The 26,349-nt window shown below is 37.2% G+C and overlaps 1 protein-coding gene across 1 annotated transcript; it reads left to right on the top strand.

Annotated features, from left to right (window-relative positions):
* The first annotated feature begins 1,616 nt into the window (after window positions 1–1,616).
* Window positions 1,617–26,349, top strand: LOC18445697 (putative beta-1,3-galactosyltransferase 2). The gene is made up of 11 exons (XM_006855830.4): window positions 1,617–1,977; window positions 5,481–5,577; window positions 5,750–5,814; window positions 5,971–6,182; window positions 6,302–6,365; window positions 23,236–23,308; window positions 23,694–23,814; window positions 24,427–24,514; window positions 24,595–24,720; window positions 24,816–24,925; window positions 25,846–26,349. The coding sequence occupies exons 1-11, from the start codon at window positions 1,865–1,867 to the stop codon at window positions 25,992–25,994; spliced, it is 1,218 nt and encodes a 405-aa protein (XP_006855892.2). The 5' UTR covers window positions 1,617–1,864; the 3' UTR covers window positions 25,995–26,349.

Here is a 26,349-nt window from a genome sequence, read left to right as displayed (position 1 = left end):
AAAAACCCGAAGACCATACTTTCTATTCAACTTACCCCCAACTTAAGTTTTTCTCTCACTTTTTTCCAATAAATACACTTTCTATGAAAGTACCCCCTAGGGAAAATGTTCATTTTCTTTAGATAGAAATGCCCTTCTCGTACACAGAAATCAATTTGGCTAGATTTGATGTTCACTTTCAGGGCTCATTGTCGGAGCGAACCACTGCAATGGCGGAGCGAATGATCCACTGTCGGAGCGCACATACACAGTGCGGGAGCATTGTGATTCCAGATTACACTGCCGGAGCGCAGTTACACAGTGTCGGAGCGCATATAAACAATGCCGGAGAGTTGTAATTTCAGAGTGTTGCACTGCTGGAGTGCACTTACACAGTGTCAGAGCGCATCGTCTACTGCCGAAGTGCACATACACAGTGCCAGAGTGCTGTGACTCCAAATTCCACTGTTGGAGTGCTCTTACACTGTGTTAGAGCTCATGATCCACTGCCAGAGCGTACATAGACAGTGCCGAAGCATTGTGACTCTAGAGTGTTGTACTGCCGGAGTGCACTTACGCTGTTCTGGAGTGCACATCTATTGCCAAAGCGCACATACACAGTGCCAAAGCACTGTGACTCTAGAATCCACTGTCGGAGCGCACTTACACAGTGTCGAAGCACATGATTCATTGCCAGAGTGCAAATAGACAGTGCTGGAGCGCTGTGACTCCAAAGTGTTGCATTACAGGAGCTCATTTATACAGTGCCCGCGCACACTTACGCAGAGGAGAGAGAGGCATGGGCAAGGTAAAAATAAGGGAGGGTAGTTTAGGTATTTTTTATTTGGTTGGAGGGTGTATTTTTGGGAAAAAAGTGAGAAAAAAAATTAGGTTAGGAGTAAGTTGCATCAAAAATATAATTTTGGGGTTTTTTTATAATTTTCCCATAATTTTAAAGATGATACTAGTCTTCAACTATTTGTTGTAAGAATCATACTGAAGTTTGGAAGGGTATGAGTTGGAATTTAGATGAAACTGATTTAAATGTTTCGTTGAGGTTCTCTCATAAGGCTAACCGACATTAAGTCCATTAATTTCAAAGTTAGTCAATATTATATTTTGATTTTTTTTTAATTATAAGAAATTTATTTATTATTAAAAATTTTATTTTTATTTTTAATTTTTTAAAATTATAAAAATAACTATTTTAAAATTTTAAAACTCCGAAACCTACTTCCCAACTAACCAAAATTGTTTGAGACCAAACCCAATAAACGAATCTAACAACACATTGGTGCAATGCGGATACGATATCAACACGCGCATATGTCTACAAATAAATGCAGCGTTTCAGGTAAATGTCCACATGAAATTCCACGCGTATGAAACTTGTACCTTGTCAGGAAGAGGACAAGAAAAATGCCGGGTAATTTTTGAGATTTAGGAGCCGTCGTTACATGGATCGGTAGATTTTGATTTGGTCTTGGGATCTGAAAATTATATTACTTACCCAAAACATTAACTAAAAAATTAATCTGAAGAAAAGCAGGAAAAGGAAAAGCAACGAATGGAGATAGAGAGGAAAGAAGACAACCATGAGAGAGAATAAGAAGACTACAATAAAGACCTAATAGAGAGAGAGAACAGTTGATGGGTCTTCTTCTGCAGCACCAAAACCCACCCTCCTTTATTATTCTTCTGAATATTAAATTATAGGAATTGAAATTCCATCTTCCCCTGCGGTTTTACTCTTATTTTTTCACCTTTCCTTCTTTCCGTGGGAAATGAGAAGAGTGTGAAGGGATTTTTCATTTGGTAAATGAGGTTGTGGTGGTGGTTTTGATGAGAGAGAAAGGGAGGGAGGGAGGAGAGTTAGAGAGAGAGAATGTCTTGGAAGAGCAGAGGAGGGGATGTTTCTCACAGGAGCTCAGTTTCTAGAAGATGGACTTTTTTCTTGTGTCTTGCTAGTTTCTGTGCAGGTTTACTCTTCACCAACAGGTACTACTTTCTATCTTCAGGTTTAGATTGATATGTTTTGTGCCCATTTTAGTTCAGCTCTTAAATTGGGCTGTTTTTCCTGTGGTTTTTCTTTTTCAGTGTCTGATTTCTCTTTGATAGTTTCCCAAATTCTGTTCTGCTTACAAAAAATCGAAAAGGTCTGGATTCTAGATCACAAGCATGGATCTGAATTGGGTTTCTATTGTGTGAGCTTAGCCTCTCCTCTAATTTGGCAATATGTGTTCAAAAATGATAAGAGAAGAACGGGGATGGCTGTGGCATGAGATAATTATGTTTTCTCCTTGAAGAAAACTGGTGATGTTTATAGTGTCCTAGATCCTGCTTGAATTCCTTTTGTTATGCTTCTGGCAATTGTCAACCTTCCACATGCATTTGAGTAGATCACAATGGGGGACCTTGGAATATGTCTGTCTTGCTCCTTGGCTTGGAAATCTCTTCAGATGGGTTTCCAGCAATATACCATCTTTCAATATCTGATGAAAAAATAAAATTGCTATGCTTTCATTTGTTTGGAATTGAGCCTGTTAATATCAATTGACCGCTTATTAATTTATTTGGTATCCCAATTCGTCAAACTTTGGAATTCATTTTTTGATCAGGGAGATTTTCTCTTAGAATTGATGGAGATATCATATATTCATTAGAAGCAAATGATTTCGTACAGGAGCCCTGTTCTCATCTGTATTATCAACATTACCATTGAAAAATCTTCATTTTTTGTTCGAAGGGATTACGTCAAAAATTCTCTCTTGTTTCTAGCCTTGGTGGGACATTGTAAGACATGGTTGTTGCCTGCCTTTTTAGCCATCTCACAGCTGTTTAGTTTATTATGGATTATCATATTTGCAACTCAGATCTTAGATAACAACCTTACATGCCAGAATAGATACAATCACCATTATCTTAGATTCGAGGGGTGCTGAAGAAGGATAGGGTCTCTTGAATCGAAGCAGTGGCTTAAATTTGGTCCCAGAAGATATATGCTATGCACATTTCATTATTTTCCATTGATGAAAGGGATTGTATACAAAGAGACCATTTATTTTTTGTACATGGAGGTCACAATCATTCTTGTCCCTTAAATTTCAAAATGGGTGGTTGTAAGAGTGTTATTGAATAGACATAAAGTTCCAAAAAAAAATCTCAGACTTTGTGACTCACCCCTTCAATTTAACATCTAATGAATGAGAAATTGTGACCTCTATGTACAAAAGATAAATGGTCTCTTTGTAGACAATTCCTTGACAAAATGGTTTTTATTTGGGAGCTCTGGTTGATGTCAATAGTCCTTGCTTGAGGAGGGTTGCTGGTAGATATGACAAAAAATTTGAAAACTATGGTATTGCTCTCAGGGTTTCTATAAAATGGAAAACCTCTTTCCTGGAACATGGGCTTTAGAATTCAGGACTTCCCTTCTTTGACATTGAACTTCATATAAAAGTTTTGGTGATGTTCAACAATTTCAATGAAGGCTCGTTGTTTTTATATTGTTTGAGTCTCTTGTTACAAATGATGGATTTGTTCCTAGTTAAGAGTTGTTTGAACGTGTCGCTAAGTTGAACCTCTGAACCATTCACACTGAATATACGTTAAGTAAATTTTGCAAGAACACTTCATGCTTTTTCAAATATTTCTATATTGTTATTGCCTTTGTATCTTTTTTTCTTGCGGATATGTCAGCATGTTAGAGGCATTAGGTGCAAACTCATCATTTTACGTGTTTTTTTTGTATTTATTTGCTCTATATATTTGTAATTTGACTTCTTTCCAATATTGAACAGTATAACTGTAAACACCAGGTGTGATGGTCATGGTCTAGTACATTGCTTTAGTAATCTCCTTTGAGGACCTTGTGAATGTAATGAAGAATAACCATTTTCCCCACCTTTGGTAGGTTTTGTGAATGGGCTAAAATATGTCTTATGAAATATGAGGTGGTGCCTTTAATTGGAACTTTTCGAAATATTTTTTATCTTAGGATGGATGTGTTTTCCAGTTCCCACCCTGACTGCTTCCTAGAAGGACTGACTAGGAACTGTTTTAGGTTTTCTAAGAAGTCAAACAGGTGAATTAATTTATAGGGTCCCAAAGTGGCATTGTCTACGGCATAGTCTTAATCCTCTGCTAATGTTACCATTAGTGTCTAAAGAGGGTGCCGGATGCTCCGATACTTGCATGAGATGTGCTCCTATACTTGTGTGAGATGTGCCATCAGTCGCCACTGCTTCCACAAACATGGTCAAATACCTTGGTATTGCTGTAATTTCTGAAGGAAAGGCTGAAGCCGGCGATCTTATCTTTAGTGTCCAAAGAATTAGTCACAGTTATGACCATGACTTTAAGACATTCACACATTATATGTGAATTTAAATACACACATAAATATGTATAATTCATGTATCAAATATGAATGCCAATGCAAGCTACAGGAGGGGGAAAGCAAACGTACTGCGTATATGGCCACAAAGTGATAGTTGCAGTTAGGAAATTAGTATGATATATGCAGCATAAATATGTGTAAAATATTTAATTTTGTCTGTACTTAACTGATGGCATTTTTTCTTTCTTCTTATTGACATAAGAATATGACTTGTAGATTATTGTGGATGATGGAAAGAAGCTTCCCCTGTTCCTTCCTGTGAATAGCTTTCCCCTAGGTCTCATATCCCATTTTGAATGAGACCTACACAATTTAGTTTATATTCGGTTCATAGTTTGTTAAGAAGAGAGTGATTTTAGGAGGAGCATTCATAGATGCATGGAGCTTGGTTGGGGGGTGTCGGTCCCCCCTCGGAAGCTCTTTCCTTTGATCCCAGAATCAGAGCTCGAGTGGAGCTTGCTCCCTGTCATCATGGGATCTTGATCCTTGATTGAAAGGGTGATCTCTTAACTAGAAGAGATCTCGATCCCTGACTAAAAGGGATCTTGAATCTATGGAAGGGCGATCACGACCCCACTAAAAATAGGACCTATTCCTGCCCCTCCGATATGCCCTTGCCCTTGACCATTCATCAGATGCATCAACTCTTGTAGGTGATGATACAGCTGCCTCTTCCATTAACCAACCACATCTCCCATAGTCCCCTCTTCTACCAGCTAGCCACGCCTACTTGCACCTGAATCAGGCTTCTCGTCTTCAGCCATGGGTAGATTCCAAGCTTCCCCCCTTGTACCCTTTCCCACTCCCAACAACTATGGGTTAAATTGCTATCAAATCCTCAGGAACCATTCCTTGTCTTGAGGCAAAACAAACAAAGATTTCGATCTCACACATCTTCAATTAGTAGGAAGTGACTTTCTTAATCTTAAAGGTCATAATCTTTATTATTCTGGTCTTCAGAACGTTGCATGTTTAACAAAAGGAACTGTTCAAAACAATTATGATGTAGCCCTCTGCATACTTAATCCTTATAATATATATTAATAGGTGGCTCATGTATATACAACAGATCTCATGTTAATTGGTTTCTATTCATGAGCAGGATGTGGAGTATGCCTGAAGCCAAAGATGTAAGTAGGTCCCATGAGAATGAACAAGAAAAGTTAAACCTGTTTTCAGAAGGATGTGACCCAAAAAGTGTAAGTGACTATGTTTCTTTGGTTTGTACTTAATGCTCTTAATATAGTGGATGCAAATTGATATTAACACAAACTGCTATTGTACCTCCAACACATATTCTGTCAACTCTTTATGGTTTGTTGTTCTAACAAACTAAGAATTGTTCTCGGACTGTCCTTTTTCTTGTTTCAGAATGTTGTAAAGCAAGAACCTAAAGACATTCTGGGGGAAGTCTCGAAGACTCATCATGCTATACAGTATGTTTGTTTATCCACTTGGATCTCTGAAAGTTTTGAATTGAACTAATTGGTTCATTGAAATGGAAATCTTGTCCTGTAGTTAGCCATCAAATACAAGCTTACTTTTTTTTTTGGGGTAATTTATACAGCCTTACTTAATTCTTTTCATCACAGAACTCTGGATAAAACAATTTCAAATCTTGAGATGGAACTAGCTGCTGCAAGGGCTGCACAGGAGTCTATTTTGAAGGGCTCTCCTGTGTCAGGAAGCCCCAAGGTCACAGTGTCCACCGGTAAACGCAAATATTTAATGGTTATAGGAATTAACACTGCTTTTAGTAGCCGTAAACGAAGAGATTCTGTCCGTGCAACTTGGATGCCACAAGGTTTCGTTCTCCATTTACTGTTAACTTCCTTTTCCTTTTCTATAGCAATTTTTTTCCCTTATATTCGATGCTTATTCCATGGTGATTTCACACTTTCTTGCCAAAATATGCATCTACAGGCGAGAAAAGAAAGAGACTAGAGGAAGAGAAAGGCATCATCATGCGTTTTGTCATTGGTCACAGGTGAGTGTTCCCTGTGATAGAGTTCGTATGGGATATGTGCTGGTGTCAGTGTGTGTGTTGTGTACTGTGTATTTATGTATGCATGTGTGTTTATACGTGTGTGATGATATATAAGTATATGTAAGTATGTGTTTATTTATGTATCTATTTGTGTATGTCTCAACTAGAGGTTTCCTTTGAAAATTGATAGGTAGTTGAAAACTATTGTGATGTCTTGAGATGAGGATTCTGTTTTTCAGAGTTTGAGTACTTCTCAGTATAAACTGTTCTTATTCTCTGAATATCTTGGTTTCAGATCTATTAGACAAATCTGACGCATTAAATGTGGTTGCAAATCTGAAACTATAATGTGCCCAATTCACTGCATGATATCTGAAAGGAGTTCGAGACAGGACTCTTTGACATTATTACCATCACTGAGCTTGTGGTTGGACGAATATGCACTCATATAGAATGGGAACCTTAAGCATCTTATCTATGTGGCCAGGATACTCCAATTTTATGGATCATTTGGAGTTTCATGTACAATTATTTGTTTTCACAATCGCATATAAGTTATAGATTTTAAATTTCCTGCAAAGTTTTTGGTTTTCTATCACGCTGGCTTGTTTAGTTGAAGAAATATTACGCAAGTCAGAATGTGTGTAAGAAAGGTTCAACTTGGTGTTACATCCCTCAATATGAGCATGTTTGGTAGAAAATGACTTTCGATCTTGTTGCACTTACCATAAGATGCCTTGTTGCAAGTCTGAGCATTCAGGTAAATACCACAGCTGTTGGAAAAACCTGAGATTCCGAAACGTTTTAGGAATTGGAATCGTAAAATTGCGGCTGGCAAGAAGATTCGTGTTTAGCGTAGATGAGGATGTTGAGATGGATGAGTGGCAAGACAAGAAGGGATAGAATTCGAAATGAATACACTTAGAAAACTTTAGGTGTGGCACCAATAAGCGATAAGATGAGAGAGAGTAGACTTAAGTGGGCTGGGAGGTGCGAGTTAGTTCAAGGGGAGGCTCAAAACGGGCAAGGGTAGGCCCAAAAGGACATGGTTGGAAGTAGTGAAAAAAGATATGGAGACTTATGGCCTCACTGAGGGTATGACCCTTAATAGAGCAGAATGACAGACTAGAATTCGTGTAATCGACCCCAATTAATTGAAAAAAGGTTTTGACGATGATGATATGATGCATCTTTAAAGAAAGCCAGATGGTATGTATATGAGAGAATAATCACCAAGAAACAACTCAAAGAATAATCACCAGTGTATCATGACACACCATTTGATTCCCAATTACAACATTGTGGTTGCCAAATCTAGTATTTGTATCATATGTGCCAATTTGAATATAAATATAAAGAAAATCTATATTTGTAAAATATTTGAATTTGAGGATTTGGAGGGGTTCTTTGCCCAAAATCTAGGTTTAGCACACAATGGGGCAAGGCTTTAGGAACACTCCCTAAACAAAAAAAATTAAAGACAATGAGAATATGTGTGCTTTGTCCAACTCAAAGCAAATAAGACGAAATTATCAAAAAAAAATAAACCAATACAAAATGTTCTTGATATTGAATTAACTATGGCGACTAAACCAGATGGACTTCAACAACTGGAGTTCTAGACCAAATTTCTGATTTCTCTAAAAAAAGATAAAGGAACTTAAATTACCCCAAATACATATTAAAATTTGATCGAAATGAACACAAATCAGTGCCGTCCTCTTTGATTTTCATTTACTGTGAATCTTTTGAGAACCATAGGCTTTCAATGCAAAATTTATACATGGTCCTCATTTATTACGGCAATGCCGCGAGATATTTTTGTGGAGGATTCAACTATCTTCAATTTGAACCAAAATACAGATGATTTGAATCGAAATTGAAGCTGCAACCGAAGAAAGGAAGGATTTTTTCAAAAACATGAAAAAACCATATGTTTTTAACACCAAATAAAAGTAAAAACTTATAGATGTGTTATTCAATTCAATACATTGTTTTTATAGGCGATTTTGAATAGTTTCCATCAAATAATATCTGAAAAATCTGAAACGGTGGATAAAAAAAGATGCAAAAATGTGAAAAAGCTCAAGGATAATTGGGCTCCCCGTTGGAATCAGCGATTCCAGGGGAACACAGGCAGTTCCCGATATATTGTAGGAACAAAATTGCTCAGGGCGATTCCCAACCTGGATCGGTGATTTCTTAAGATTTCATAATGTTACTACACAACCGTTGCATGAAATCACTTCTTATATATCTATATATATATATATATATATATATATATATATATATATATATATATATATATATATAGAGAGAGAGAGAGAGAGAGAGAGAGAGAGAGAGAGAGAGAGAGAGAGAGAGAGGTGGAGAGTTTATTTTAAAAAAGTATCAAATGACGAACACAGTGGGAACATAGCGGTAGAAGGAACTGGTTGTACAAATGAGGGTGGAGGTCATAGATACATTCATAAGATTAGGATATCGAAAGTGAAAGAAGCTTTGAAAAGGACGAAGATAGGAAAGACTTTAGGACTAGATGGTATCCCGTAGAGGTTTGGAAGTTCATGAGGGAGATTGGCATTGACATGTTGATGAAGCTGTTCAATAAGATGTTGAGAACAACGATAATGCCAGACGATTGGAGGAAAAATATTGTGGTACTTATTTATAAGAATAAAAGAGACATACAGAATTGTGCGAACTATCGAGGGATCAAGCTTATGAGCTATACTATGATGCTCTAGGAGAGAGTGATTGAGCAATGACTAAAACATGAAATGCGTGTATCTGAAAACCAATTTGGTATTATGCTTGGAAAGTCAACAATTGAGACTATTTTTCTACATAGACAACTGATGCAAGGAGAAATTGAATCTACCTTTTTCCTGAACCTTAAACAAATTAAATCAACAATAATAGAGAAAGAACATAGCTGTAAATCAAGCCAAGAGAAGAAAAACTTCCTTCCTTCATGAAATAAAATTTTTTCCATTAACATATCTTTTCAAATATGACATCCAACGTTTTAGAAGTTTATGAAAGTCTAATTTAACTTGAGATCCAAGTAAACATTTATGACTCTAAAATACCCCTAAAACAATACTATAATTCTAAAAATAACCCTGTGAACAGTAATACATGAATAGTAGCATGTGAACAGTAGCTATGAATAGCAATTCATGAACGGTAAGTATGAATAGTACATGAATAGTTTTTGTGAATAATAACTGAAAATAAAAGCAAAAACCCTAGAATCTCTAAAAAACTAAAAAACCTTAGAAAAAACCCTAAAAACTAAAACTATACTATACATCCTGGAAATTGAATAAAATAAAAAAAATAAGAAGAATTTTCCCTCTAGCATTCTCCCTTTGTTGGAGAAAATTCGTCATCGAGTTTTGAATTGTGCCAAGATGAATTCAACTTCAAAAACATCTTTTTCAACCTTCTTTTTCTTTATTGGCTAAATATTTTTCGTGGTAAAGATAATTCTTCAAGAAACAATTCTTTATATGTATATTGAGGAATCAATGCAAATTCATCAATATGGATATCATTGAAAATTGTGTGGGAAACTTCAAACTCAATTTTTTGTCCTCGAAAGGCTTTCTCTATATCTATTTCATTATTTTTTGAAACCAGGGCCACAATTTGCAGATCCTCAGTCGATTGCGATTGCACTTCCACTACGCTACTATGATTCTAATGCCCTAATTCTCCTAACTGTTCCACCTTTTTGATATCCTTAAGATCTTTATCTTTTTCTCCGTCAAATATTGGTTCACCCACATAATCTTGATCATCATCATAGATTGGACCTTTTACAAGATCTTGTTCATTATTTACATATGTATGGACAATTGGTGGCAGATCCCAATCTACATCATGCTGATTTTAGATACGACCTACGTCAAGATCAACCTTGTTCTCCTGCAAATCATATAGATCAACTAAATCCCATGATTTATTCTCTTGAATATGAGGCTCCTAACACGGAGCGCATGCATAGAACGAATGGTTGAAGGCAGCTTCATCATTCTGCTCCAACTTTGAGTCGGACTCTGATTCGCACAATCTCCATAAAAACCCTCACAATTTGGATCTATCCCTGTAGATTTCTCTTTGCTTAGGGCACATCGTTGCTGGCCCCGCTTGCACAGCAATAGCTCTGTAACGCTCTCCGTCAAGTTGTTGATTTCCTTGCGCAGTTGGAGAGCATCCCTATGGCTAAGACCTCCACAACCAGCCATCGCAATCTCTAACCGTCCTCGAACCATGCTCTGATACCACTTGATTCAGGGAGAAAATATGGGAAATTGAATCCACCCCTTTCTTGTAGCTTAAACAAGCTAAATTAATGAGGAAAGAACATGATTGTAAATCAAGCCAAGAGAAGAATTTTCTTCTTTCATGAAATAAAATTTACTCCAATAACATATCCCTCCAAATATGACATCCAACTTTTTATAAACCTATGAAACCCTAATTTAACTTGAGATCCAAGTAAACATTTAAGACTCTAAAATACCCCTAAAATAATACTATAATTTCAAAAGTACTCTTGTGAACAGTAACACGTGATAATAATGTGTGAACAATAACTATTCGTGAACAATAACTGTGAATAGTACCATGAATAGAATTTGTGAATAATAAATAAAAATAAAAATCTTAGAATCCCTAAAAAACTAAACATCCCCATAAATAAACCCTAAAACTAAAACTACAATATACATCCTTGAAATTGAATAAAAATTAAAAAAATAAGAAAAAATTTTCCTCCATCTGCAATTGATTGATAAGTTTAGGGCGAAGGGAAAAGACCTCCACATGGTCTTTATTGATCTAGAGAAAATTTATGATAGACTACCTCGAGATTTGATTTGGTGAGTGTTGGAAAAGAAAGGAGTCTCTAGACACTACATCGACTTGGTGAGAGATATGTACGATGGTGCATTAACACTATAGTACGAATAAGTAGTATAGAGACGAGTTTTCAGTGACAATAGATTTGCATCAAGGGTCAGCATTGAGTTCGTATGTCTTAGTCTAAGTTATGGACGACTTAACTTGGCACCTACAGGATGAGGAACCGTGGTGCATGTTGCTCGTAGATAACATAGTTTTGATTGATGAGACCTGAGATGATGTCAACACAAAGTTAGAACTTTGCAGGGATGCTTTAGAATCGAAAGGTTTTAAAATTAGCCTGATTAAGACAAAGTATATGAAATGCAAGTTTAGTAATAATAGGAGTAGAGACGAGGAAGTAGTTAAGATTGACAGTCAGGAAGTACAAAAAAGATCGCACTTTCGATATCTTGGGTCAATAATCCAGGAAAATAGAGAGATTGAGGAAGATGACCTGGGTGGGCTAAGTGGAGATATGGAACTGGAATTTTATGTGTTTGCCATATACTAATGAAACTGAAGGGCAAGTTCTATAGGACAACTGTGAGACTAGCTTTACTCTATAGGGCTAAATGTTGGGTGGACCAAAAACAATATACTCATAGAATAAATGTAGCGCAGATGAGGATTTTGAGATGGATGGGTGGCGAGACAAAAATGGATAGAATTCGAAATGAGTCCATTACGGAGAATTTAAGTGTGGCACCAATAGGCGATAAGATGAGAGAGATTAGACTTAGGTGGGCTGGCCATGTGTGGCGCCAACCAAGTACAACACTTGTTAGGAGATGCGAGTTAGTTCAAGTGAAAGGACTTAAAAGGGTAAGGGATAAGCCCAAAAGGACCTAGATGGAAGTAGTTCGGAAAGATATGGGGACTTATGGCCTCACTGAGGGTATGACCTTTAATAGAGCAGAATGACGAACCAACATTCGTGTAGCCAACCCCAATTAATTGGGAAAAGGCTATGATGTTGATGATATATATGTGTGCGTGTGTGTGTGTGTGTGGTGAAAAGTTTGCATAAAGTTACAACGTTACTTGTAGAAATGAGGTTGCAATAATCTACACTTCAATTTTATTTGGACGGCGTAGATTGAATACTATCTTAAAAGATATGCCATGTATTGACATTGTCTTAAAAGACATGTGGATCCTACACCATGAAAATAAAATGGACGGTGTAGAGTATCAAAACCTTATTTCTACAAATAAGGTTGCAACCTTATATAAATCGCACCTTATATATATATATGTGTGTGTGTGTGTGTGTGTGTGTGTGTGTGTGTGCGTGCGTGCGTGAGTGTGTGCGTGCTTGCGTGTGTGTGTGTGTGGGAAGAGACTACAAAACGCCTATGGGCGAAAATGAACAGTATTTTCGTCCATAGGCTCGACGCCATCCGATTTTTTCTGATGGCGTGGATTAAAGACCGCCATGAACGTAGCATGTCCGTGGCGGTCCGTCACGGATATAGCATGTCTGTGACGGGAATTTTTTCACGCAAATTTGACGCAAAAAATATACAAGGACCACCGCGGCCCCCGCAGGTCTGTGACGGGGACGAAACACTGTAGCAATTCGCCTATAGGCGTTTTTAAGATTTTTCCATATATATATATATGTATATGTATGTATGCATGTGTATATATGTGCTATATATGGGACTGCATATTATAAGGCCATTCATTTTTGGTACAAGGAGGTCACAGTCATTTTAGCCTTTGGATCTGAATTCCAGCAGATGGAAATGTTCCAACATTTGAGAAATTTATTTTGGACATTCTGCCCAATCAATGACACATCTCCAACCGGTCTGTTTCACATCTAATGGTCAATAATGGTTATAATCTCCTTATACCAAAAGTAAATGGTCTTATTGTACATGTTCTATATCTAAATGATCTTATTGCATATGTCCTATATACATTTATATATAATCAAATTTTCAGGCTTCTATGTGTTATTGTGTTTTGCTATTTCAAATTCATACGTGAATTGGTTTGAAACTTGAAATTGAAATGCCAAATTTTATAAGCTTGAAAGTTGCCCCAAATCCATACAAAGTTGCGCTTCATTACTCGCGAAATGCCAATGTGCCAAACGTCCAAAATTAGTAATCTACATCAACATTAGACGCTAGCAACACAAAGTCAACACATGAATCACAAGTTAATTCATAAACAAAAAGGTCAAATACATAAACGAAAAAAAAATCGCAACATAACTCAAAATACATAAACCAACAAGACTCAAAGCATGATGTCAGAGCTGATGAACTCAAATTGGCTATTGACTTTCATCATTATTCCCAACAGCATCTCCCACCACCATTAGATGCATCCTTGATGATGATGCCATACCATCATCATCAGAGGCATCCTGATCCTCCACATATTCCATTTCATCTCTAGTCTCCTTTAAGTCCACTTCTACCTCGTCATCCTCATGTCTCACTCTCCTCAATCTCAATCTCAATCTCAACCTCTTCCTTCGAGATTGAGATCTATATCTAGTGTTTCGTACAGGGCTATGTGGTGTCCCAGAAGCCTCACGAACTAGGCTCTTGTCAAGCCTTCTCTAGGGAATACCTTATCATGCCCAACATCAACCGACCACTCACTACTATCATCTATATTTGCAACAAGAAGGGCCTCCATTTCATTGCTCTCCTGATGCAACAAGAAGGGCCTCCTCTGCCTTATTGCCTAGTTTGTTCCAAGAGGCCCCATTGAGAATCTATGCTTTTACAGGTCCATTGACACTTTGTCTTGGGCATTGGGATTAGGACTGAGTTTAATGTTGCATTATCCATGAACTCACTCTTGTTGTATATCTCATGATCAGTGTAGGAATGAGCAGGGTTGAAATACCTTGCTAATAGGGGCCTCTCAAGCTGTGAGTTTCATTCTCTTCTATAATATTTAAAAGGAGCATATTTAGCTTCATCAATACCAATTTTTTCTTGATTTCATCCTTTACAACCTTCATTGCTTTATAAATGTGATCTGTCGCCAGTTCCTTCTCGCTATCCATCAACCGCAATACTTTCACGAATGATTGAAAAGCACTTATGGCAAACTGAACCCTACTTCAAAAGCGAGAGTCCAAAACAATGCTGACCTCTTATTTCCTATCTGCCCTCTGGGCTCACTTGCTAAGTGTAGGGGGAATAGATGCATATGGAGAATACATGGGATTGATGAGGGGCTATATGTATGTGGGGTTATGATTGAAATTCACTTATGAGAATAGTCTTTTTAATTATTACATCCTAGAATTCCTTGAACCTTTCTGCATGGCCTATAAATACAAACTGTGGGATAGATGGAGGAGGGTGGGAGGGCTCTAGTCATGCATGCCCCATAGATCATGTCAAGCCTGGTAATGTAGTTCTTGTCCCATACTAGGGGACCTAACTCAAAAGAGAGGGACTGTGCTCAATGCCTTTTCAGGGAGGGAGGGCTCTTGTCATTCATACCCCTGTAGATCATGTCAGGCTTGGTAATGTACCTCTTGTTTCATACTAGGGGACCCAATTCAAAAGAGGGGAAGTGATTGAAATGCTAGTGCTTGATGCCTTTCCTCTGTTCTCTGATCTTGCATGTTCTGTACTAGGGGACCCAATCCAAAGGAGAGGTTTTGGTTGGAAGGCTAGTTGTCGGTTCCTTTCCTTTGTCCTTGGTAAGTTTTGCTGTTCTTCACGGACGATTGGGGAATGCTGATTGATGTTATTTTGGCTAGAGATGGGTTGGTGGTATGGCTATGCTGTTTGCTCTGGGATTGATTCCTTGTATGGCTATGCTGTTGGCCCTGGGACTAATAAGGGCAAACCACGTCTCATTGCTATTGCTTCCATCGAGCTTGGATACATGTTATCTGTTCCATCTATCTCTTGATCCTTAGTCAGTTGTGGATTGGCAATTTGTCAGATTTCCTTTAGTTTTCTGGGATTTGCTCGTAATAGAAGTTTCCTAGAAAAACATCAGCAAAACCTTTCTTGAAAAGCTTTGGGGGTTTCCGGCAGGAAGTTAGAGCTTATTTCCAGAAAAGTGATAGAGACTCATGGGATAGCATCCGTCCCCCTGGTTGCAAAATGGTTAATGAAGAGGAAGATACATAGCATATTTTAGCTTAGTAGTGATGCATAGTTACCTTGTCTATATATGTTACTGGATTCCTGTGTCTCTATGATCACGATGTCTGAATTCTGAAATGGATCCCACTGGAAGCATGGCTCCAAGCAATCTACTAGTATTTTTGAAGACATCTACAAAAGGTGAAATCACCCCCCATGTTGATGTTTTAGTACTTCAAGAGAATTGTCAACGAAAGACAGCATTTCACTGTCTATAATTATGAGACGTGCGTGTGTTTTGTGTGCCCGCACACAGGCATACATGTGTGTTGGGGGGCGGGGTGCTGCACTTACTCCCCATGAGTGTTCCTTTTCTTAAGTGAGGAAGCTAGTTATCACATGTTTAGATATCTTTGATTGTGTGCCCTGATATCTGTAATATCTGTTGAGACTTGCACATTTTTTGGGTTGTAGTGTGTTGTAAGAAACATAAAAGCTTTTAAAGTAGGTGCTTGATGTATTGTTTTAACTTTCTAGAAAAGGAAAATTCTGATAGTTTAGAAGAACTAGTAATATGGCAGAAGGATCTTTTGAGGTGCCTTATTACTAACTGTAGATATGTTGGCCTTGGTATTGATGTAGAACAGAGAGAAAAGAGAGAGAAATAGCTCAAAATCAGTTAGAAAACAAGGGAACTTAACTGTGATTCAAAGACAATGGGTGGGTTGAAGCTAACAAAGCCTAGCTTCAATTGCTTGTATGAGAGTCCAAAGACACCCCAAATAGGAGCTAAATTCCTGATTATCCGAGATTTACAGCAAGGGCATTTCTTTCCAGCAGGGTAAGGTCTTCCCTTTTAATAGATTTGGCTTGGCTTCCAAGTCAAAGCTCTTGTAGCTTTCCTAGGAACATTACATGGACTGTACCCCTTCCCAAGTTATGTGAAATTCAAATTCAAATTCAAACTTTTCCCTCCTAATTTTTCCCACGCCTAAAATTTAAAAGACGCCCCCGACTTTTCTGCAAATTTCAAAAAAGTCCATTACACAGAAAAATCCCCAAAATACCCGTGCAAAAAAAGTAAAAAATAAAATAAAATGTAGTTCAAAAGAAATCAAAACTTTCTTTTATTTTTGGATGCCTCCGATGGCATGACATCATGGTGAAAAATGAATTTTGTATTTGGAAATAGAGAGGAGTACCTCTTACCCTTCTTTAATAAAATGCTTCCCTTATTCCTTTGCTTGAATAGCATGCTATCTATAAACCTAAAGCAACATGAAATTCTATAGACCAGGGTTTTAAAAATCGCAAGTCGCAATGGACTCGCCCTAGTCGACACGGGAATCGGGCACCCCGTGGACTCGCTCGAGTCGACATGGAAATCGGGCACCCCGTTTCGATTCTTCTGCAAAACCGGGAATCGCCTGATCTTAGAGGAGAATTGGCGATTTTGAACAGTGAATCGCCCCTATTACGTCATAAATCGCGATTCCAGCCGCTTAGTGACATCACAGGGCCGTTTAGTGACGCCATAGGCCGAGTCCTTGCCTGAGGACATGTTGGTAATTTTTTTCAAAATATCATTTCAGGTTACCCTTTCTTTCCATCACGCTGGCATTGAGGCTTTTGTAAAGGTATTTATATCTTATAGACTTTCTCCAATTCTTTGATGTGGGACTTGCACTAAGCGATATTATATTGAAAATTCATACAATATAGGTAAATATTGTACAAAACTCTTCAGCAGCGCGCGAAGCGCTGCCGTGGTTAGCAGCAGAGGTTTTATGCTTGGCGTCCCAAGTTTGAATCCAGTTGGGACGCCATTGTGCAAAATTCACTTTTTGTCTTCATGAAAAAATTTTAAAAAAATAATATCATAAATATTTTTTTTAAAAAATATCATTTAAAAAAAAAAAATAGGTTTTTACTTTTGTCTTAAAAAAAAAACTAAAATTTGTCTTCATAAAAAGAAAAGAAAAGAAAAAAAAGATAGGTTTTTACTTTTGTCTTAAAAAAAAAACTAAAATGAAGAAAATAATATGATAAAAGAAATAAAAAAAAAAAAAAGTAATACAACAAGCAAAAAAAAAAAGGTAATATAACACCTCCTTTTTTTTCTTGTTTAAAAAAAAAGAAGTAATACAACAAATATCATATTTTCTCGTAAAAAAAAAATACAAGTATTTCTTGTCAAAAAAAATAAAATATATTTCTTAATACAACAAATATTTTTTAATACAAACTAGGAATAACTGATCTAGTTATAATTTTTATTTTAATAATATGGTAAGCTTTAACATAAATTAGGAATATTAATTTTAAGATATGATTCATACACATTTGAAATATTTCTCTGTCTCTAACAATCTCTTATATTAAATTTATTCTAGAATTCTAAAAAATTATATTTTTAAAAATTTGAAGTGTTATTTGGAAAATTGATGTGCATTCGAATAATTTATATATTGATAATCAGATATTTTATTTATTTATTTATTTGCATTATAAATCTTGTAATGTATTATTTTTCTTACAGTTGTCAATAATACATTTTAAATTAAATGATATTATAAAATATTTTAAATTTGCAATTATTTATATAATAAAATATAAACCAACAATTTTCATTGCAATATATAATATTATAGTTAGATAGGTTGTAATAATTTTGGATTATAGTTAATTAGGTTGTAATAATTTGGTTTTTTTTTGTTTTAGTGGATTAGGTTTTTCCGCCAATTCGAGAGTTTAGTGGCCATTTTTTATCGATTTAATTCATTATTTATTGTAGTCTACGTATGATTATATACCTTATCCATGGTAATTCTATGTTTTTTGTTTTATGTGATGCAAATTTAATGGTTAACATAAGTTCATACAGGAAAAGAACATCTTAGTTATTCAAAAATTGATTGAAAATGAAAGTTAATAATGTAATACCCGTATTTCTTATTGGATTATTAAAAAATAACATTTATAATGAATTTTCATAATTGTTTTGGATTTTTTTTAAGGCTTAATAGGACCTATTCGGTCGATTCCCAATCTGGATTGCCGATTCACCGATCCGGATAGGTTTTTGAGGTGCCCGATCCGGGGCACCGATCCGTTTTTTAAACCACTGCTATAGACTGTTGTCTCTCTTATGACCTCTTTTATATATTTAGGAACTAAAACACTAGGACCTTGATCGAATAGCATGTTATCTAGGCACCTAAAGTGGACCATGAATATTTTCCATTTTAATGTCCGGTTGAAGTATTCCATGTCATGACATGATATATTAATACAGTAAATTTTACTCCTAAAAACAAAAAAAGGTATTCCATGGCTTATGTCTGACACCATGCATAATATTACAATGATGCCTGTTTGAAATGTATGGTTTCTTCTAGGCATGTTCCTCATGTCCTCTTTAATTTACTTCAGTCAGTATAGTCAGCATTTTTAACTACATGGTTCTAGAAGTTAGAAGCCATTAACCTATTTTACTTATTTTTTTCAGTAGGTAAAAATAGTCAAATCTAATCTAAATACTCCCTGTTGAGTTTTGGTTAGGAGGGTCTTCTGATTGCGATATCTTGTATTTTGTGTCTGGGAGTTGATTTTGATTTATTATTGGTCTCAAGGTAAATTGGGTATGGCATTGTTCCCTTGCAGTTGCTTCCTTAGTCTGACACCCCATTCTCAGGCCAGTCAGAGGAGTGGAAACATTAGCAGGAGATGGTTTTAATTGAAATTTAATGAGAGAGAAAAGGGGTTCAAATTGGCCTCTTAAGCTGCATTTGCTTCTTCTTCTTTAGATTGATGCTCTGCCCTCAATTCCAGCAAGTGCAAGAGAGGAGTTTGAGGAGAGAGGGTGGAAATGGAAAGAGAGCTCAATAGGATGTTGAGAGAGCTAAAAGGAGTAGAGAGAGAGATCATGGGAGAAGAGAGAGAGGGAGGGCAAAAATGAATATTTTTTTTTTTTTTTGTTGGGGTTTTGTTTTTTTTCGTTTGTGGGGGGGCTTGGGGCGGAAGATCTTTCGCCAATGAAAGATGGGAGTTTCAGTGTCCTGCTGAACCCAAAATGTTGGAATCTGCAGAAAACCCACCCCTCCCCCAAGAGCTCCCACTTACTCAATTTTTGGGGAGAGTCTAATCCGCCAGTCACTTTAGCCAATCCTTGTTATCAAATGGGCAATTACCATACAATTCGGGGATAGCCCATCACTGGACATGGCTATCCCCGAAGAGTCATTATTGTTATCAATTTTCATTGTGTGTGCTCTTGGCAATTGGAAATGAGGTCTCGGGATTTTGGCAATTGGCATATGTAGAAACGGGATGGACAGGTGTATGTGTTCTCAATATGTTGAAATAATCTCAGAGGAAAAAGAGAAATGGTTTTTATTCTTGAAGAAAAATCATAAGGAGATTTTTAGCATTTCTAATATTCTACAGGAAAGTATCACTTGGCACCTTAGTAGTATTTATATTATATAAAAATGATGAACGCATCTGTGGAATTTTCTGTATCATTCTTAGACCATATTATTTCTTCACTTGCTTTCTGTACACTTTGTGGATAACGGAGTGACTATATGGTTGACTGACTATCTTCTACATGTTTTGCCCATCTTATGTTTGTGAACTCCGATGCATATCCAGCATGACTCTTGAGGCTGTTCTGAGTGCTACACCCCCAGTAGTGGGATGATCCTTCTTTTCGAATGAAAATGATTTCAATCAAATATTGTTACAAAAGTATCTGCAGTATATTGAAGAAAGTGTTCAGACTCAAAGCCTGTCTGAATGCTTCATAGCAAGGGTTGGTACACATGCTTTGTCAGTGACGACCTATGTGATTTTGGCTTTGTGTGTGTAAAGGCTGCCATGAGGTCCATCAACCAGCGCCTATTCCTTCCTAGGTTTAATGAAAATGCTTAGGGAATATATGAGATGGATCAGGAGCACAAGAGGAGCCTATTTTGATTTGGAATCACCAAGAAATCTGTTTTGTCGTGTGAATTCCACCCTAGTGCATCAGTTTTGCATCTTTGTCGACAACTCCATATCTGTCCGGAAAGTCGTTCATTCAAATGATATGCACAATGGTTGGACTGAATGACACTAAAAGTAATAAAAGAATATTTTGTCATTCTTTATAGATGAATATTACTGCATAAGTGGGTCAGTTGAAGTTCAATAATGTGGACTCAGTTCGGGACTGGGCCTGTTCCCGATCCTAGCTGACTTGATAGGATTCATTGAGGACTTGGTAATATCTGTGTGGCATTTTAGACAAAACTAGAAGTTATTTTGCAAACTTGGTCAATCCTTAGAAAGATGGCCATTGCCTGAACAGAGTCAAGATGGAAATTTCCAATGCCTATTCCCAAGCTGCTAAATGGTGTTGGCCTATTGAGTATAGATAAATGTAAGTGCGTTGAGGCTTGACTGGTTGCCTTGTTTACGAGGAAAAATCCTATTGGTGCTGTATTTCTCATCCTTGATACAAGCTTTTTGCTAACAATTCATCAATTCATAAAGGGCTGAATCAAATTGAACAAAATGAAGTATGAAAACCTTAATAGGAAATCATGAAAAGAAACTAAAGTATGTAGTTGGAGTGCATCATTAGTTTTGCTGCTGCTGGAACCAGAAAGACCGATCTTCTTCTTGGATAACATCGGATAGCTTGACAGCCAGCCCTTGGACCTACATGGTTGGGGACTATATCTGACTGCATGGGTGCCTGAGCCACAACTTAGGGCTTGGTAACCCTGTCATACAATAGTACTTGGTGCATTTACTCAGCAGTTGATTTGAACAAATCCCAGTGTTTCAAAAAGCACTAGGCGGCACCTAGGCGGTCAGGGGTTTCCAAGCCGCCCAGCGCCTAGGCGGGCACCCAGAACCTAGGCAGCCAAGTTAATTTTTTTTTTCTTTTTTTGGGTTTTCTCTCTCTAAAATAGTCTCTAATGGGTTTTAGGTTTCAAATGAACCTAAAACCAACAATTTTACCCTTTAGCATTAAAAAATGACCCAAAAATACCCTCAAGGAGCTGCATTTCCACCCCTGGGTGGGGTGTAGGCCTTAGGCGGCCACCTAGGTGGGTTCAGGAGGGCGCCCAGGGATATCCGCCTAGGCGCTGGGCGGTGCACTTTTTGAAACAATGACAAATCCTTGTAGATTATCTTGTAGTCCGAAAACTGAGCATCATGAGGCTTGAGTTAGTAAAGTTAGTAAAGAAATCTGAGGAACAATGAGGTCAAGATGGGACCAAACTCTCTCTTATTCTATCTGTGTGTGTGTGTGTGTGTGTGTGTGTGTCGCACGCATACACACCTCGCGCAGATCAACAGTGTGCATGTGTGTGGGGGGGGGGGAGAGAGAGAGAGAGAGAGAGCGGGAAAGCGCTTCATACAGATCAACAGAGTGTGTGTATGAGAGAGAGAGAGAGAGAGAGAGAGAGAGAGAGAGAGAGAGAGAGAGAGAGAGACCATGATAAATTAGATTTTCAATATATATAATAATCAATGATAGGAGGGTTAGAAGGTGAATGTGGCAGTTGACCCATCCCTCTCTCTGATTGTATGGAGTGGGCTCCTTGAGCTAAAGGTGGGAGGCTGGTATCTGTCCAAAAAGGAGAGGGGGATATATATCCCCTTATCCTTTTTAAGGTGTCATGTCTTCCCTAATTTTAATCATTAGTATGATGAAGATTGGTTCTAATGCATCAGAAATAGTAGTGTTGTGAAACTATCAAGGGTAGCACACAGCTGCTGATTAATAACCTGTTTTAAGGGGATTATAATGTGAACAATGCCATTTATGGAAATGGACTTGCAAAGTTAAATGTCAAATCATGGAATGGATATCATGTTCATTGCGTTGTTCGCTTCTTGAGAAGATCTCCTTTTGGAAGTGAGAATGCCTTTTCCCTCTAATTCTTTTTGTTAAGGGGATAGCTTACATGATTGGGCTTAAGCCCATAACCCACCTGGAAGGCGCTTCTTGCTGCAATATTGAGGTTGAGGGTTCAAACCTACTATTGGACCCAAAAATGGAAAATCAATGGATGAAAATTAAGATTGCCCTCAATAGTAAAGGTTGCATTTTCAGATCATTAAGTATGATTTATTTTGGTGAGTTTCCTCTCATGATGGCTTTTGAACTATATCTCGTACTTGTGGCTGAATTTGAAGTACAATCATGAGCCTTGAATGGATCTTCCCAAGATTAGTGTCCCTTCTGAACTCTCGATGTCCAATACTTTTATGAACAGCCCAAAAACTTCAAGTTATCCTGGAATTCACTTAATTCACTTTCTGTAGATGTGCCCAAAAGCCCCTTGCTTTTCTTGGTATATATTCAAAATATCCTAGATAATTAGAGAATACAGGTTAAATCTCCTGCAAAACGGGGGGGAAAACAAAAAAGAAGAACAAACCATGAACCAAAAAAAAAAAAAAAAAGGAAAAAAAAGAACATTGACCTAAAAGAAAAATAAAAGACAGTCCATCTTTGAGCACTTATACTGACAGTAGTTACTTCAGGAAAGGACAGATGATGTTGTTTCCTTCTACATTTTGCACTTCATTTGATTTTTTCATTTCATCTTATGCATGTTTATTCTTTGTCAATCGACAATGCTTTTACGTTCTACATGTCCATGCCTTTAGGTTTTCAAAGTTTATTTCCTCGTTTAGGAGTTTTTTCCCCTCCTCCCCCCCCCCCCACACCCCCACCCCCTCCTGAATTTTTTGATGTTAGTCCTCTTGGTGCATGACTCGACAGTTTCAGATTGCATATATTTGTTTATTGTTTTTCTTTGCCTTTGATTTATTGTTTATGGCTGCCTAAACTTAATTTGATGGTGAAAAACCAGTGCTACTTCGGGAGGTATTTTGGACAAAGCTATTGAAGCAGAAGATAAAAAACATGGAGACTTCCTGAGGCTGGTAAGACCGTTCACATTTGGTAACCATGCGAAAATGCACAAAGATAATCTGAATGTGTCAAATTTAGAGAGGGGATGTGATAGATTCAGTTTTCAAGTTGAGAATGGGGCCTAGGCAGTGGTGTTCAGGATGGCAGGTTCTACAATGTGACATCTAGAGTTCTGTTATCTCATGAGGAAGAAGCCTTTTGGGGGGATGAATCTGCTATTAATTTTTTTTGTTTCTTTTGTGAAGCTGTGATCCTATTTCTTTCCAAGTATTCCATTCTTTTCCTCTGTGCTGTGTGCAGTGCTTTTGCTGCATCTTCAGCACCTATTTTTTATATTTGAATTTATAAATATACCTTTGGGTCTTTCTAACTGTTATGCATGTGTACTCTGAGCAGGAGCACGTTGAAGGATACCTTGAATTATCAGCCAAAACAAAGATATATTTTGCTACTGCTGTTTCTTTATGGGATGCAGACTTTTACATTAAGGTGGATGATGATGTACATGTAAATATAGGTGAGAAAATTCTTTCATGTGTAGTTTTTGTGTCATGTACTTTGTGACAGTGAAAGTTGAAGACACTCCAGTCATCTGCTATATGATGCAATAGGAATTAGGGTTAAGAAACATTGTTTTATTTATTTTCTGTTGTGTGATTTACAAAAAGGGATTGAGCAAGATGATCTAATTTTTCCAAGAGGCTGATGTTCAAACATTGATTACTTCATTATCATCAGCTTCAAAACATTCATGTATTATTTAAATATGTCATGTACTTTGTGACAGTGAAAGTTGAAGACACTCCAGTCATCTGCTATATGATGCAATAGGAATTAGGGTTAAGAAACATTGTTTTATTTATTTTCTGTTGTGTGATTTACAAAAAGGGATTGAGCAAGATGATCTAATTTTTCCAAGAGGCTGATGTTCAGACATTGATTACTTCATTATCATCAGCTTCAAAACATTCATGTATTATTTAAATATGTTGGCATACCATATTTCACAGTAATTGGTCCACATCTTGTTATTTTCCTTGTGCTTTCAAGACAAAGGTTTTTCCAAAATCAATCTAACTACCCATACTGTCCGAGTGTTCCACATCTGAGTCTGAATTTTGTACTATAGCAACACTTGGAACGACTCTGGTGCGGCATCGGGCAAAGCCTCGGGTGTATATAGGTTGCATGAAGTCGGGTCCAGTTCTCGCCCAAAAGTAAGATCTATTATTCTTCCTTTGACAGTTATTTATGTGGAGAGTAGTTTTTTAATTTAATTTCTAATATTATGGTCTAGGGGAGTGAGGTACCATGAGCCTGAGTACTGGAAATTTGGCGAGGAGGGAAACAAGTATTTTAGACATGCTACAGGGCAATTATATGCCATCTCAAAGGACTTGGCGACATATATATCAATAAATCAGTAAGCATCAATGTACTCAGTTCTATTGAGATTATGTGTCGTGGGCTTTTTATGAAAGATGCTTAGATAAATCATACTTTGTGATTCTCTCTCAGGCATGTGCTGCACAAGTATGCGAATGAGGATGTCTCATTAGGGGCCTGGTTTATTGGGTTGGATGTTGAACACATTGATGATCGCAGGCTCTGTTGCGGAACCCCTCCAGGTAAGTGAGATTTGCTATCTATATCTTTCTGATGCGATGAGTCCAAAGTATTTTACAGGATAATGATTCTTGAAAGGAAAATGTTTATATAAGTGCGAGGCTCTAAACAATCAAATCAGGGCGTACCTAAAACATTTCACTAGAAGAGGTTGGTTTGATGCCCAAATATCCTCAAATGGATCATGTTGACCTCAACATGCATGGATATGACAAAAAAAAATGGATTTCAAGTTTTGGAAATGGTGCATCTTGTAATGCATTTTTGGACCGTCAATTTTCAAGATTTTCAAGTTTTCATAGATTTGCTCGATCTACTCTATTTTTGAAGCTGTAAATTTTATAATTAGAGATAAAAATATATTTTAAGGTTATCACAAAGGTTTCCAGTGTTGAAAACACATTTCTCGACACTATTTGAAGGTGCGCCTTACTTTGATTGTTTAGAGCCTCAGCCTTATACAAACCGCACCCTGAAATGTGATTTGACCAAACAAATGCCGGAAGAAAATGGATCCTCTTCTTTTTTCACGTATGAAAAGAACATGTTTTTTCTTAGATTCTGGTTAAAAGCATCTTGCACATCTGCTGATATGGCCTGTCCTATCATTACTTTTAAGCATCTTTTGCCTTTGGCAAGCAAATAGCATTTTGTTTTATTACGTGTAAGGATTTTTTTCTGTCAGCTCAAGAATGACTGGTGTATAGTAAAGAATCAGGGTGCTTTTGCCTATGAAGTGAACCCCTTTCAAATGAGAACTACAGCCTCGGTTTTCCATGATTGACATAAATTTTGTATTTTAATGAGACTAAAATTTCAGTAATGAGCAGTCAATGTGGATTCGACAAGGATTATCTAGGATGTGTTTGTGTTCCTGGCTTACCTTGCGAGAAGGAATTGATGACATAAGTACATTGTGCAGATTGTGAGTGGAAGGCACAAGCTGGCAATATATGTGTTGCATCGTTCGACTGGAGTTGCAGTGGAATATGCAAATCAGCTGAGAGAATCAAAGAAGTACACCAGCGCTGTGGGGAAGGGGAACATGCTCTGTGGAGTGCGGTGTTCTGATTTCTTTAGTGAGAGAAAGAGTCAAAAGGTAAAATGAAAATTGTATCTCTTGAAAGGGGCAAAGGGGAAAAGGTTTTGAGGGGAAAGAAGGCATAGTGTATTGAGTTTTGGTGTGGCTTGGGAGAGGTGTAAATTATTTGTACAAGTAGGGGGAGGGAGAGGCGGGGACCTTTTCTGTATCATGAAATGGGTCCCCTTGAGGAAAATTCAGAGCAAATGACCATAACCCATTCTTTTCTTGCTTGGATGCCATTTTTCTTGAGTAATTGTAATGGCTACGAGCTTTCTAATAAGTTCCGATATTTGGTAGTTTGCCTGCTTGTTTTAGTAATGTAGTGGGCTTTGAAACTTGTAA

Source organism: Amborella trichopoda, chromosome 2 (assembly GCF_054954075.1).
Source record: "Amborella trichopoda isolate Santa Cruz 75 chromosome 2, AtrichopodaSantaCruz75HAP2 v2.0, whole genome shotgun sequence".
Lineage (NCBI taxonomy): Eukaryota > Viridiplantae > Streptophyta > Magnoliopsida > Amborellales > Amborellaceae > Amborella > Amborella trichopoda.
Note: the sequence above shows the minus strand (reverse complement) of the source record. Positions and strands in the feature narration are given on the sequence as shown.